The sequence below is a fragment of the Haliaeetus albicilla genome, chromosome 16 (assembly GCF_947461875.1).
Source record: "Haliaeetus albicilla chromosome 16, bHalAlb1.1, whole genome shotgun sequence".
Lineage (NCBI taxonomy): Eukaryota > Metazoa > Chordata > Aves > Accipitriformes > Accipitridae > Haliaeetus > Haliaeetus albicilla.
In genome coordinates, this window is record NC_091498.1 from 16,375,238 (window position 1) to 16,391,496 (window position 16,259).

The 16,259-nt window shown below is 43.9% G+C and overlaps 1 protein-coding gene across 9 annotated transcripts in view; it reads right to left on the minus strand.

Moving 5' to 3' along the window:
- Positions 1–12,388: 12,388 nt before the first annotated feature.
- The window catches only part of PTPRJ (protein tyrosine phosphatase receptor type J), an 80,844-nt gene continuing 76,973 nt past the window's right edge, over positions 12,389–16,259 (minus strand). For all 9 annotated transcript variants that reach the window (XM_069803682.1, XM_069803681.1, XM_069803678.1 and 6 more), the window contains one exon: positions 12,389–15,675. In XM_069803682.1, coding sequence (XP_069659783.1) covers positions 15,517–15,675 — 159 coding nt within the window. In that variant the 3' untranslated portion in view covers positions 12,389–15,516. The remainder of the gene's footprint in view (positions 15,676–16,259) is intronic.

Below are 16,259 nucleotides of genomic sequence, written 5' to 3' on the forward strand. Positions count from 1 at the left end.
TCTTGGTGCTGCGGAAAGAGGCTTGTCAAATAGTAGCTTAGGAAAACAGTGTCTTGACTGCAAAGAGGAGCAGGACATATACTTACTGGAAGCAGCTGTCTTAAGGAGACTAAGGGAAACATGACAAGCAATTGAGGAGCCCCCATACCTTTGGGAGTAGGGGAGCACACAGCCAGCAGGAGGCCAGGACCCACAGCAGTGGCATACGAAAAGAAAGGGATGCCAAGCAGCTTACTACAGCACCCTGCCTCCAGGAACTTCTTAGTTTTCATATACCTGATAAAAGAAAAATCAGTCAGCCAGGCAGCTGTGCTGTATCCCATCCCACTGGCAAGCATTGGGTTGATTATTCTGCAAGTTGCGCACATTGCACTAGAAACCCAGTAAATACCTACATTTTCTCCTCCTGTGCATTTCGAGTGTGGTCAAACTGCACAGAGAGCTGCTGACGCACAATTTGGTTTATCGTTTACCATAAACTTTAGATTTGGTGTTTAAATGCAGTAATGGAGAGCATTTTCTAAGCTGCTTTCTACACATACTTGAGGTGGTTTTGGCTCTAATTAATTTGGAACAGAGCAGAGAGTTCAGAAATTTTCCTTTTCTCTCTCACATCCCTGTGTCCCACTTTATTTTTAAAGTGGTAAGGCCCATCTAGATTAAGGCACTAGGAGGAGAAGGGAGAGGAAGAAAAAAATCTAGCTGACTTAGAAGCAGCTGACAGGGCACTTCGTCATCACAATTGTGTGCTTAAAGCTTTTCAGAAACCAAAACATGAGTGGCCATGCAAATCAGTGAGTCATTGCAACAGCTGAAGGAGAAAAACCCTGGAGAAAAAAAAAAAGAAAAAAAAAGAAAGAAGCAGAACTCTGCTTGCCTGCTGAACCTGCTCACTGAGGAGTTTCCATAGCATGCTTGTGCTTTGCCTGCCATAGCACATTTTTATTTTCTTTACTGCATTTATCCTTAGGATGGTTTTGTGAAGTAGGGCGTCACTTCTGGGAGAGTTACATTACTTTCTTACTACAGGGAGAGCCCAGCAGCATGCAGGAAGCCTATGACACTTCAAGGAACTGAAGCATATCTTTGTAGTTACAGCTAAGGCTGTTGAAACTGCATTGGGCTTCTCTGTAACGCAAGATCAAAAGCTGCTTCCCTCTTCCCCATCCCTTCCAGCACCTGCATATGCAACTGCATCTGTGTGTCCTCAGTAAGGGGGTTTTGCAGACTAAGCCTTTTAAGAGCAGTCTCCTGTTTTTGCATATTTTATGAGCTCAGTATTTGCATGTTTTTTTAATATTTATATTTTTATAGAGAGAGAGGACCTTAATGTTTAAAGAGAACATATAGCTGTTTTATAGTCAACCCCTCACATCTACTTTGTGCACAAGTGACAGCGGGACAGTGTCACTTTCCATAGTTCTACCCTTTCTAGCAAGGAATGATGAAAGACCACGTATAGTAAAACAATCAGAAGAACTCAGACTATTTTTTCCCCCACCTCAAGTTTAAGCAGTCCCTGCTTGAGGGTACTATTCTGTCAACTCCAGAAACACAGAGAAATCCAAGTGCAATCCTAGGCAAAGAAATGCAATACCCACCAGAAACTATGCATCAGTCCTAGAGCAGAAAAATGCAGCCTGCAGAGAGAAACAGAAAATTATTTCCCTGTGTATTGTTTACACCTGTGAGAAGAAAGATACCCTCTCTTGGAGCAGGCAGGTCAGCAGGCATGACACTCAGTGGCCTTTGCTTTAAGGGGGAAGGCTGCTTTGGAGCGGGTAGAGCTTGGAAGGAGAGACAAGATGAAAGGACTGGTGTTTCAGTAAGCCCTCGTGTGAAGGGTGCAGGAGTGGTAGGAAAGGCTCAGTGCTCAGCTCCTGGTGGCTTCACACAATCCTACTCTGTGTGCGGCCCATCATGAACAAAAGGGATGAAGCCAGCTCTGCCAAAGCTGGGGTTTTTGTGTGTCAGAGTAGCTGTACCAGCTATCTGTAACAAACACCTTCTGTGTATGGTGTCCTGTGATCTATCGTGACAAATACCTAGCTTATTCATTAACACAGGAAAGGAGACCTTAAGTGATTCACAGTGCAAAAAAAAAAAAGTCATGTTTCTCAGAACTCACTTTGATTCAGATGAAGCAATTTTGCAAGTCTAATAATGCAGCTTTTGGCCTTTAGTGTTATTTACAGGAAAACTGAATTTGAACAGACCTGCCAAGCTTGTTTAAAAAAAGGAAGGGACTGGATTTTTTTTTACACACACCACCCTGCCCCCCGCTTAAATCAGTTTGACACTGCAGTATAGAGTCAATGCCCTCTGGTTGGCAGACTCATTACCATCTGTAATGAATGTAACATCTTAAATTATAAATAATTTATGTTGCAACAGCAAATACAGTTTGGAAGGAAGAAGACATTTGGGGAAACTGGGATCAGAAAAGGCTAGAGTGAGTGAACACAGGCCTCTCTGTTTCCATGGAATTACAAGCGTTACCCTACCCACCTCAACTGCAATCAAACTGCAGCCCAAATGACTGGGCTGACTCTCAGCATGGGAAATATTGCATCAGATTATCAAATAGGAAAGTCTATTACCAAGCAAGGACAGAGATCTCCCAGGCAGGGAGAGTGCTGGACTGGGACCCAGCAGGAATCAAATTTATTTTCAAGCTCAGTTGCCGATTTCTGTCCCACTCTAAGCAGAACCCCTAACTGCGAGGGGGAGGAAATCCATATAAATAAATGAAAAATTTTAGCAAACAGCTGTTCTGGCATAAATACCTTGTCACATCCCATTTTATGCTTGTTGAAACAAACTTTACGCACGCTTCCTCTGCTGTGCTTGGACTAATTTATCATGCATTATGTATGTTGCTCCATCTCAGTGTTTAATTATTCATGAATCCCTCCACCCTCACCCTCTCTCCCCTTCCACTTGCACGAGGATCAATCAGCACGACTCATCAACTCAAGCCCTTCATCGCCACCAGCTCTCAAGGGTGTGAGCCTGCAGCCTGGCCCAGCTCTGGGCATTGCTAACTTCTGCCAGAGAACCCAAAATCCTGCATGTTTACTGACCGGTTTGGTTCAGACCTCGGGAAGGCGTAGAAGCACTGTGTTAGGCTAGGAAGCTGATCCATGGAAATGTCAGCCTCCCTGTGGGCTCCCTAACAACCCTCCTGGCCCTCAAGCCGGTGCTGTGGGCTGGGGAGAGCCCGGTGTACCCCCAAAACTGTGGCATGGCCACCAACACGTGCCCCAGAAACCCCCAATGTGAGATCCAAAACAACCTCCCCTCAGCCCCCAAAGTGGCGGGGGGTCCAAGGAGCTGCCTCAGCATCCCCTGCTACCTGCTCCAGGGCAACGCCAGCCCCGGAGGGCCCTGAGGGCACTCGTGCCTGGGATGGGACTCCCTGTTTCTCTCAGCAACATTTTCACTTCATTTCTGTTTGAAGGGAAATGTCTGAATGAGGGAGACTTACCCGCTGGGTGACACAAGGGCCAGGTGCCGCCTCAGGGCCGGGTGACAGCTGCGGGGCCATGCCTGTCCTGTCCTGAGCAATGGAGGGAGCAGGGTAGATTGGATGTGGTGGCCAGGTCAGACGAGGAGCCCACGCCTAATGGCGGTGTGGTGGTGAGGAGAAGGTCCACACCAGGTGTTGGTGCCCCGGTGCTGGCAGCGGGGGGGCTGCGGGGCGGCCGCTGTGAGGAGAGGCAGCCGGGGGCTGCCCCGTGCTGGACCCAGCCGGTTCCAGCCGGTTCCTCAACGGCCCCACCACAGGGCACCGCCCAGCCCGACAGCCAAGATGGTGGCACCTCTGGGAAAACGTTCTCCAGAAAGGGCAAAATGCCACACAGGCAGCGAGGAGTGAGGGACAGAGTGTGAGGAACAGCCCTGCCGGCAGCCAGGCCGGGTGCGGGAAGAGGGGCAGGGGGAGCTCGGGCGGCCGGAGCAGGGATCCCCCTCCACCGCCCCGGGGAGGTGTGAGGAGGGAGGGCGGAGAGGGACCGTTATGGCTGGCCACAGCCCCACTCACCATCACCCTGCGCCTCCCCAGGCAGACCAGTTGGGAATGAGGGAGCAGAGTTAAGCCTGAGGAAAAGGGGTGTGTGTGTGTTTTAATTTGTCTTTGTTTCTCACTATCCAAACCTATTTTAATTGGCAATACATTAATTTTCCCACGCTGAGCCCATTTTGCCCATGATGGTAATTTGTAGGTAGTCTGCCTGTCTTTATTTTGGCCCATGAGCTTTTTTATCTTATTTTCTCCCCCATCCTGTTGGGGGAGGGGGGAGAGTGAGAGAGCAGTTGGGTGAGGGGCTCTAGCCAGCCAAGGTCAACTCACTGCATACTATTAATCATCAAACTACAAGTCTTGTACTTGTTCTTTTCTCTCCTGTTAGCTTCGTGATTGTCTCTCCACTATTTATTCTTCTTTAGATTTGCTGTACGTGTTTTTGTGGCCAATATGGACAATTTCCTTGTGTGTTTTTCTCTCTCCAGTGCACTCGGGTTTCTCCACATCTCTGCATCTCAAGGTACGCACCGTCAGGGTGGCAGGTACATCTTTGCTTCCACACTAGTACCACCTCTGTGTTTAGTCCACTGTTTTCAGGGCGCTCTTATGTATAAACCCATGGAATAAGGTACTATGTACAGCACAGTAGCTTTTTATGTGAGCTCGTATCTTAAAAGTTGTTTGCAACTGTCAGTGCCACAGGAATTCTTGCTGTAACTGATGTATACACTCACAGGATCATGCATGAGAGCCATGAAGACTTCCTTAGAAGAAAACCTTTGATGTCAGCCTGGTCCTTCCGAGTCAGCTCCCCAGCATGGAAGTCCATAGGCACAGCTAAACTCAGAAAAAGTAAGAAATTATTACTGGCTTCTATAATTTAAGTACTAGGTACCACTGCTTGCATTTTATTCCAGCCGCCATTTCCAAACAGTCACAAACAGATCTGTGTTAAAAACCCCGTTTCTCCTCCTTTTAGTGACAGCGATGTGCTGCAGTGTAGAAGAGGTATAAATCTGTTGTCACCACTGTTCTGCTGGCCCAGCACCCTCACCTGCGCTGTATTGCAACTTCAGTTAGCACAGAATGCCCCAGTCAGCATCACTGGCAAATGCATCAAGTGTAATGTGCTTTTTTTAACTTTTAAGGCTTCCCCTCCAGCTTGCATAACATTACTCAGCTGATCTCTTAATTTCCTACATGCAAAAATTGAGCTCTTTGTTCTGAAACCACACGGCTTTCATCTGCTGCCAAAGGGGAATCCATCTGGGTGCCAAGACTTCCGCCCTTTGAAATGAGTCCTCCCCACACCCGTTAGCAGGCAGCAGGCCTGCGGCCACATTCAGGATGCCTGCCTGGTTTTGGTTTACCAGCAGAGCAGGGAGGATTTGGGACAGCAGGCATACTCAGGCTGCTCACAAACCTGTCCTTGCAACTAAAACAGTCAGCTTCCAGGGCAGAGGGATTTGCCCAGGTGTAGCGAGACCCTAATCACCACCGTGTTTTCTGTTTGCTTTCTTCCCTTGCTGTGAAGTTACTTAGGAGTAGTTGGCATTTCGTTTAACTTACGAGTTATTTTGGGTTTTCCCATCCCTTCCAGCCCTATTGTATCTCCTGTTTTCCTGTGCTGTGGTTCTGCTCGGCACGGAGGGCCCTCAGCTGCTCCTGGGGACCAGCCCATGACATGGAGACAGAGCCCTGCCAGCTCCTTTGCAAGGCTGGCAAGGCACCAGCTCTTGCTGGTGAAGAGAAACGCTGCTCTGTCCACTGTGACTTCTTGGGCTGGCCCCTCAGCTGCTTTTGCATAGCAAGAACCAGATCCAAAAGCCAGACACATCCTCAGACGACTGATTTACCCCAAACAAGTCTTCCCCCACCCACAGTCTTCAGCACCAACAAGTCCTCCTAGCCTGACCGTCACGCCTGCTGCCTGTGACTGCGCAGCTCCGACCCCCACCTTATGTTTCAGTTTTATCGCTGAGGTTATTTATTGCTGTAATTAGTCAACTGATTCCCCCATATGCGAATATTGAGCCATCCTGAGACTGTCACTTCAAAGGACTTTTGTCAGATTTGTCACCAATAATTAAATGGTCTCCACCCAAGCAGACTGTGCTTTTGATCAAGAATATGCAGTTTGCTCCTGACTGTGGGCCAAGGAAAGCCATGATTTGATCACAGCACTGACAGATGTCCTAGTGAGCAGGAGAAGCTCACTTTGTTATGCTTAGCAGCTCCTAACTTTCAATCATGGGAAATCATAATTTGACTATTAGCATGTAAGAATTTTCCTTATGCACCAGCACAGTCAAAAGGCCACTGTCAGCTTGGAGCATGATGCCTTCCCTATGGAGGCTGATGAGAGACTCCACACTAATCTCACCCTGCTGTTTGCCTGCTGGTTTCTGGTACAGTCCCAGGTTATTGAGATGTTATATTCATTGCAATGGAATTATTTAACTATGTGGAAATGCTTTATTTTTCCCCTTCTCTGTTGTGCAAAACAAGAAGAAAAGGCACTGCACCCTCACTTCTGTGAACATTTTGGAGTATACACCTACAGCGAAACACACAGTTTTTCCCCACCAGAGCCCCTCAGCTCCGGCACAGCAAGAGTGCATTCTGCTTCCCCCAGCCCATGGGAAAGCAATTCAGCCCCACAATGCAGCTGTTGGCAGAGATGTCAATTCATTTAGCCAATCTTTTTTGTGGTATTTCATAGGTGATTGTGTGTCTTTGTTAATGATACCAACATTCATTGTCCAGGCTTTGAATCATCCACAAACCCCTCTGATGTTATTCCCACTCCACCCGTGTTGCTGAAGAGAACTGCTTCTGAACGTTTTGCAAAACTGCCTTCAAATGTCTCCTAAAAATTTTGTATCTAAGAAGTCCAGAAAATGGTAGACAATTGCAAATGCTATTTATTAGGGTGACCATGGTCATCACACTGCTGTCTTGTGCCTCACTCTGCTGCTGGTTGTATTTATGTCCTGCCTCTGGTCACATCACTGAATGCAAACTCTCATCAGGAGATGGTCCTTCCCTCCTCAGCAGCTCTGTCCCCAGCCCAGAAAGAAGCCAGCTTGACGCTTCCAGAGGCATCCTACCTTTTCCAAAGTAAACTAAACAACAAAGTCCTTGAAAGTTGAAATGTTCGCTGAGGGAAAGCCCAATCCCAGGAAAAATTGCAGTGTCATGTTTTCTCTGAGGGCAGAGAGAGCAGCCTCTGCAGACAGTGGTGCTGGTGGTTGTTTTTTCATACAGATTCTGGCTCTACCTAGTAAAAGCATTTACAACATATTGATCACTTTATGTATAAATTGCGACTATAATAGTGTTTCATCTAGAACCAATTGACCGTATTCTATAGAATAATACGTCCATGTTCTTCCAATATCATTTAAAGCCAGTGACACAGAGAGCCTTAAGGCTCTGGTTTGGTAATAACATTCTGCCTTCCTCAGACTGATTTGTAAAATATCAGCCTATTCAGCCATGCATTCTTACCTTGCACTGAAGTAACTTCGCTAGAGGAAAAAAAAAAAATTAAAAGAAGATATCTAACTTCTGGCTGTGGAATGGAAAGTTGAGTACCTAAATACACATGATGGATGGCTCAGTGAAATGCTCTTCAGGAAAAAGCATATACTTTCCACAGTTGCTTAAAATAAGGCCTTAACTCAAATCTATAAATTAGATCAGAGAATACTGTGGAAGAAAATACATCTTATGTGCGTTGACCTATTTCAATACCAAAATCTACACATAGGAGAGCTATCAGTGTTAGGGGTAATTTGTCTTTGGTTCTACATAGTTCAGGTTACAATCTGCCAAAAAGTTTAAAGGGGTGTTACTGATTGACATCCGGATATAGTCAGATTCCCTATTCTCTGTCCCACCATTTTCTATCTGGGTGCTTAATTTTGCTCAAAAAAAAAGTTCACTTTGCCAAGGCCCTGTGCAAGCTGTTTGCTCTGGGTATGCCTCCGTTCCCTCTCTAATCTGACTTGCAAGGGTAGGGGAGCAGAGATAAGGTCATGTGCCACTGAAACTGGTGCTTTCTTTGGATTTCTCAGTGCTTCAGTCCCCTTGACTACAAAACACATTTTAGAGAAACAAAAATGGAATATACTCTTAGATCCTGATTGAAACAGTCAACATTAATTTTTACTTTAAACTGCTTTAAAAAAATGTCCAAACGGTGAAAAATAAAATGGAAAGAAATTCCCAAGAAAATTTTTTTTCAGGTACTGTGAACTGTTCAAATCTTTGTTTGGTGGCATTTTTTAAAGGCAATGCTCTCTAAAACCCAAAAAAGCTCATTTTCAAAATACCAAGTGGCAACATTAAGTGTCTTAACAGAAATAACATGACTGGTACTAACGTGCTGGCAGTGAGCTTGACAAATGAATATATTGATGGTCTCGCTGCAGGTAACACTATGAAATCTATTTTGCTGGCATCTTAGTCACATTTTAAGAGATCATCATGCAGAGGAAGAACAATAGCTTTAGACATGGTTTATTATTGAATTACAATAGTTTTAAACATTGGATTGACCCTTATTGCTCAGAAATTTTTCTCCGTATTTTGGTAACGGACCTCCAGAGCTCAGCTTTCCTCCAGCATGTGCCAACCTGGCCTGTCACTGTCAGTGCTGGGTGCATCACTCAGGGCAGGGGGCAGCAGCTGAGAGCCGGTCAGCCTGGCCAAATCCTGCTCAGAGCAGATCTTCCACAGGACTGGTACTGATATACAAGCATCAGAAGTTTGGATGTGAAGTGTTATTTCTAGTTTTGATTTATTCCTCATTCAAAAGCAGAAGGGTTTGTAAGCAGCTGGGTAGTTGTAGATACATCTTCTGTAGGTTTAGAGCATTTGCTGAAGCTCCCTCACACACCCATCTCCATTATAGCTGCACTCATAAAAAACATATATATCACTAGAGCTTTGCATTGAAATCTCGCTGTATTTTAGGCTGGAGATGGAAGAAGCCAAAGTAACTCAGCAGATGTTGCTGGATGCTTTGAAAGGTGCATTTAAAACCTCCCCAAGGACTTATGCAAAAAAAGGCATGGAAGAATCACGGTTAGTGTTACACACACACACATAAACAGATCCATTAACTGAAATAGCCTTTTAACTGTTATTCATATTGAGCAGTATGAGCAAGCAAGTCATTGTTTGCTGTCTTTATTGACGTATCTGCACTGTGTTTAGCAATCCTATAAATCCGTTATTGCTGGGAACAGCTGCAGAGCAGACTGATAAACTGGGAAATGAGCACACAGCTGATAATGCGGAATAACCAGCTCCAGGCTAGTCGGAGCCAGAGCCCTTACACCTCAGACTACACACACCATCAGAAAATGTTTAAGTCTTAGCAAGACTCAAGTGTAAGAGCACTTACCAAGGAAGCAAAGGATTCTTTGGCATTGTCAGGCTATTGCTGAACTTAAGAGTTTCTGAAAAAAGTCATCTGAGCAGGTGTACAACACTCTACAGATGAGCATGAGGTACCTAGCCCCTGTGGAGAAGGCAGACAGTCTTTCACAGGCACGGTGGCCTGGGCTTAACCACTGACATGCGCCAGGGCTGGAGGAGACATTAGGCAGGGCTGGAGAAGACAGGCTTTGCACCTGCAGAGTGAGGAGAAGGAAGGGGAAACAGCATATGCGGTGGAGGGAGGTTATCAGAATCTGGGAAGGAAGTAAAAAAGTGAGCAGCCTGGCAGAAAAAGCTTTCCCTGGAAAGAACGGTGGTATGATGTGCCATCTGGAGGCTTAAAGCAGAAATGAACACGCTGTATTTCCTTTCTGGAGACAGAGCAATCACACCTTTTAGGTAGCAGATACATACCTTAATCAGAGCTGACATTAGATCAGCCTGTTTTCCTTCTGATAGTACATTCCCAACACTGGAAGCACCATATCAGAAAACTGCCAGCATAAAAAAAAAGAAAAAAAAAAAAAGCCCAGAAATCTCTTACAGAGGATAAATGTCTTCTTGCTCATCACTGCCCTGCACTGAAACACAGGCAGAGACATGGCAAGGTGCGTGGAGAGCGCTCTGTCCCTAGCACACTACAGCTCGTGTCCCCGGCAATCTTCTTGTAAGCACTATTAATACACTAGGGATGCCCACAAAGCACTAGCATTACATCCAGAACATCGTTCCAAAGAATCTTGCCTTTCCCCTAGTCACTTGGAAAGCTGGAAGTAAAAGGTGAGTTAAAGTAACTCGCTTTAGATCAAACTAGACTACTTTTGCTCAGTGAGAGGGGCTAATTTGCTAGCTTTGCTTCTGGCTGTTAGGAGATGATGTCTATTAATTTTAAATGAAACAATCCCAGGAAAAGCAACTTGAATGAATAAATGGGGTTCTGCTAAGTAACAGGGACAAAGAACAGGCCTGGATCCTGAATCTTTTTCTTCAAGTCTATGAAATAGTCTGAGGGGCTCCCAGCTTCTCCTCCTTGTGAGGTGTACAAACAGCTCCTTCCCTCCTGCCAGCAAAGCAGGCAGGAAACAGCTCCTCGTGGTGCTTCCAAGTCAGGTTTTCTGCTTCATTTGCTTCCTCCTGCCTCACAGGCAGGAGGCTGATATGGGCAGAGTTAGCCCAGCTGGAGAGGAGGGAGAATGGAATGAAGCACAACACTGGAGAGAGACACCATTTGGTATCAACTCTGTAAATGCTTCTGCAAAGTGTTGAAAATGGAACCATTTAAAGCCAGAGCTTTCAACAACATGTCTTATGTGAAGAGCTGAAAGGGACTCCCTGAAGCAGTGCCACAATAACTGGAAAAAGGAAGTACAGTACCTTCTCTGGTGGGTATGAGAAGTGGGAGAACACTGTACCTACCTACCTCGGAAGCAAGTAAACTGTTGATTTTTGCTTGCCCCTCATTCTGCCCCTGGACAAAAGTGATTGCATCTGCATTTTTTAATTACTCACATCACCCAGGAGCTGTTAAGACCTAGCATCTTTCCCATTGCTAAGGAGCTTTTTATTTTTCCTTGAGAAAAGCAGAGTGTGCAAAGTTTTCAGGTGTTTTTCCCTTCCAAGCTCCCACTTAAGACCCTTTTCCGCAAGAGCATCCACATCTGTTCATCTCCAAACTCCATTTGCTGCCTGATAACACCCAGCCAGAAAGGGCATGCAAGGGCAGCAGTATTTCTGGCTACATCCCATTTATCAAGGAAAGAACAGGACAGAAACATTGTGTCCTCTCCTCTCTGACCTCCACCTTCTTAATCTCAAAGACAGTGAAACAAATACATTGCAAGACCAGGTATGGAATGGGATTTCCAGCTACACAGGTTCAGCTCTACCCACCTGAACAGACTAATGCTCCAAATGACAGCCAGAACAGTTGGCTTTACTTAAGTTCTAATATTTCAAACCTATGTGATTTAAGAAAAAAGAAGTGAGAAATTTTGCTCCGTAAAAGTCTCCCTGAGGCTGATTGCCCCTGGCAGTGGTGGTCACCTGCTGCAGGTCCTACACTGGGAGGTTTGTTGTCACAGCTTCTCTTCTGCAGCATGAGTCTCACCAAGAGCACTCGACAACCATCGTGTGGCTGGCACATGCTCCCACTGGAAGACGATGAGACAATCACGCTTTGCTCCTCCCATCTCACCATTTCAGAAAACGCAGCAGAGTCACCATGGAGGATCACAAGATTTTACAGTAAGTGTCAGCACCCCATGATGAACAGGAGAGCTGCTGAGTGTCAGTATCACCCTCCAGGCATGTGATCCTTCTTGGGAGTGGTTCAGATGGCAACCAGGAATGGAAACTAAGAATTTTAGAAGAAAGGGACTTAACTGAGGTAATTTTACATGCATCTACAGTCAGGTAACCTGTAATCAAGAAGCCAGCTGTAACATTACAAAGATATTTCTGCACCCCCTTCTATCATTGCTCCCTGACAACAGAACATCTCCTTCAAGGGGTAAAGTCGTCCTCAATCTTGTTTTCCTGGAAGTAAATGAGTCCTAGAAACACTGGTCCTCCCCCAAGGCTATTTCAGCGAGTGGAAATCTTTCGATTGACCTTGATGAAGGTATTGTTTCTTTAACTGGTACGAAGCTCTTCATTTAGGGAAACCACCAACTGCCGGGACACATTAGCACTGGGTCCTGGTCCTGCCAGGCAAGTCTCAACAACAGATTAACACCCTTGCAGGGAGCCCCAGTGACCATAATACACATCCTACTCAAGTGCCACCCTAGAGGATGGGAGCCCACTTTCCTTATCCACTATAAAGCCCTTCTAAATGAAATGGGTATTTTGGCAAATTAATTTTATTCAAAAGGAACCAAAAAGAAAACCCCAAGAGAGGAAAAACAAGACAGAAAGTGCTCTAGGATGATGCTTTTTAATTGTTATTTTTATACCTTTAAAAACAAATCAAACCATTAAAAACATTATAGACATGTGCTGAAATTTCCTGTACAACAGATATGAAAACAATAAAATTTGTACATCATTTCAAGATATTGAACAGTCACTTATTTGAAACACATCAACTTTTCCCTTCTTAAGCAGGCCCCAAATGGAAAAAAAAAAAAAAAAAGTAGAACAGAAATGCAGGAGACGTAACTGCCACACAGTGGAGCTTTCAGCCTGAAAAGCACATCGCTTTAGATAAGCAACAGTGAGAAAAAACACTGACCAAAGAGACAAATCTTGGCAATTATAAACACAGAGAACATCAGAAGGCAGGGAAAAAATATTTGCAGGAATTCAAGTCTTGACCAAGACAGATCCACAAGGTAGTAGAGCATTACCTGTAACCTCCCTCTTCCTGCAGAGATACCCTGTGAGGCATGCCCGACTTACTCACATCAACACTATGGCCAACTTTATGTTTACAACATTTTAAACCTTACCAACTTCTTCCACCTATACCTGGGATCCGCAGGTCATTTACTTCAAACGTCAGTCTCTTCTCACAATGAGTTGGTTTTGGGAAAACACAGTTGTATTAAAAATGGATACTCATTAGATGACACGAGAGAATTTGGCACCTGCTTCCAACATCAAAACAATGGGACAGATATGTTTGTCTTCTATAAGACTATCTGGGTGTTGGTTAGGCAGAAACACATACCATTCTAGCTAGTTTTCTGATGTTCTGCTGCAATATAATGCAAACACATGACCTAGCATAGAAGATTCATCTCCCTCTCTTCAGTGCTATACAAAACAAGGGCCTTCTGAAGCAAGAGAGAATTCACGACCCTAAGGCAGCAAGTTGTTGGGAGACCTGGAAAAATGCATACTGGCTCTGTGCTCTGCACAGATGTGCAGTAATTAAAAGAAGAAAAAAAAAAAAACCAAAAAACATGACTGTAAGGGGCAGACTTTCCTCCCTCCCAGCTCCTTTGGAATGGTTCTGTTTGGTCCAAGTGGTTTATCTTTGTTTGTCATCTGACAGCAGCTTAGGAAGAACACTGGGTGAGAGATCCACTATGTGGACTGCCAGTTTGGATGGAGTTGGGCAGGATCATTAACCTCGTGGGTTTTTTTTAAATTTATTTTTTTAAAAGTATTTCAGAGAAAGAGAGGAAAAAAAAAGATATTCAAGAACCCACAAGTGGCTGCTACAAAAAAAAAAAACCAACAAACCAAACCAAAAAAACCCACCCAAAGCTGAAGCACTCTGTGGTTTGTCCTCCAGTTTTGCTCACACACAGCACACCACAATTTCACACCAGGCTGTAAAAAATTCCTCTGGATATCTGTAAAGTTACAGTTGTGCACCAGGAATTCCTACATTTTCCTTCAGCTGACAGTGAACTCTGCAAGGTTGCCAGGTTCCACTGTAATGCCACATATACTCCTAGTATCTGTAGCTTTTTCTGACAACTCTGCTACAACAAACCAACCCCCCCCAAACAACAAAAAAAAGCAGCAGAATTCCAGGGACTCTGGTTATTAAACCTTCATAAGATTTTCACTGCTTTATAGCTATTCTATAGCATTATTCATAAACTTCATATTCGTCTGCAATGCAACCAGTGCAATGATCCGAAGACCAAAAGACACCCCCCACCCCCCCAGCTACTGTAGAAGTCCTTCATTGGTAATGCCTTCGTAAGTCTAACAGTTATGTACCAGCAAAATAAATCCAATCTAATCCTTGACTTGTAAAATCAGCAACTAGGGGTTTTCTGCTTGTTTGTTCTCTTTTTAAAAGAACCAGTTGAAACGACAGCAGCAGTATATTGCAAATAATTATAAAACAACTACTTTAGATCAATGAGATGCAGGCAGGTAAGATGTGTCTCAGTTTTGAATGGCTAAAAAAACCGAAAAATTGGTCTTTAGAGCAGAATTTTATGCAATTTGTTTTGGTAGAAACAATAAAGCCAGTCAATCTGTTTGGGAGTGCTTGGACACTTGGAACCTTAGTTTTGACATTTTCACAGATTTATATATTTGAGGAAAACCAACAATGATAAAAAGACACCAACCTGAGTAAAACTCTATTAGAATAGAGTGATCATTATTCAGTAAATCATATATTGCACCTTTAAATAAATCATTATAAATTGTATAAAAACAGGAGTATCAGCCAGGAACAGGGAGGAGCTATTCTGTCCTTCATACACACCCCCACACGCCCCCGCACACACATTCACATATTCACTTGCTCAGTTTTTTTCCTATAGTTAAAGCTCAGAGTGGCAGACCGCACTCCTTTTCCTCTAGCAGAGGCACCGAAACATTAAGGCAGGGGATATTTGTGGTGAAATGCAAAAACAAAGCTCACCTCCAAACTTCTGGACAGTCCTGCCAACAGTGCAACTACAGTTAAGTTTGACATAAGCCTTATTTAAAAATCTGTGTTCTCATTAAGAGTTTCAGTACAAAAATAGAATCTCTGCTTTTTTTTTCTAGAGTAGCAACTAGAAAAGGCACAATTTCCAAGTATAAATGTCCATTTGAAGGAGCTGTTTGTACTCCTTTTCTTTAAATAAAAAGGAACACAGAAAAAAAAAAAAAACAATCACAGAGGCACATATCTATTAGCTAAGTAACCAGATACAGTAGATAAAATATGTTCCTGAAACTTATAATTAAATATATTAAAACAGCCCACAAGCCTGGTGCCTGTAAATGAAATCATATAAAGTTGTAATAAAAAGCTTGTGTTATTAATATTTAAATTCTAGTTCACCATTCATACTGCAAATGCTATTTCACCTATCAGTACTGTTAAATTCCCAAGAAAAAGCAAGATTCCTCTGTTAACTTTAAAGAGTTTTCCTTGGTTTTTTTTGTTTTGTTTCGTTTCTTTTTTTTTTTAAATACCAATTTGTGGCTCCTCTGCCAGCATTGTGTAGATCACATCTTCGAACATGGACAGAACTGGAGAAGCCAGACATGAGACACTGCACACGATCCCGGAAAACATGAGTAGAACATCTCCCTTTCCTATGCGCAGCTAACACCTCCTGAGACACTGTGCTCCTTCCAGGCTATGCGTGGTAGCCATTCGCCTTCCCAAAGCCTGGCCCAGGTGTGAAGTTTTCATAGATTGCCATTGCTGTCATGTTTTGGTAAATAAGATCGGTTTTCTTGTCTTTCTGGGATCTAATAATATCCATAACACACTGGTTTAGGAAGACATACTGGTCCTGATGGGAGAAAAAGAGAGGGTAATACATTTCTAGAAAATACCAGATTTTGGAATTAATTCTGCTCCTGAATATAGGCTTTGGATGCACTGCACTGAATGTTATCAGAGTATTTTTTAGAAGTTGTATGTATAGTTCATAGAAAATAGGGCTGGAAAGAACCTCATGATGTCATCTGATCAACCCCTTGTAAAAAACCAGGATCAAATTTACTGTCATACCTAACACCCTCTTAAAAGACTTTCACGATGGAGATTTTACAGCCTTCTTCAAATCAGCTTAAGTTAATCCACACAAATTTTGGATCAAAGTGATAATTTCAGCAGGAACATGTATGTTCCTGTAGAACACCAAAGAAAAGATGCACACCGAGACCACTTGACTCAAGACAATTCTGGCTCATAGCTATAAGGACAAAACTCACACGGGTAAAACAAGCTGCAATAAAAACTTTTCCAGATTTTGATTCTTTCCAGCTGCAAATGTCAGTCCTACAAAGTACTCTGCAAAGAGATTGATTGGACATACTACGGTCCCTGGCTGCAACTACTATTGTGGGAAGAGATGAGGCAGGAAGAAGGGAA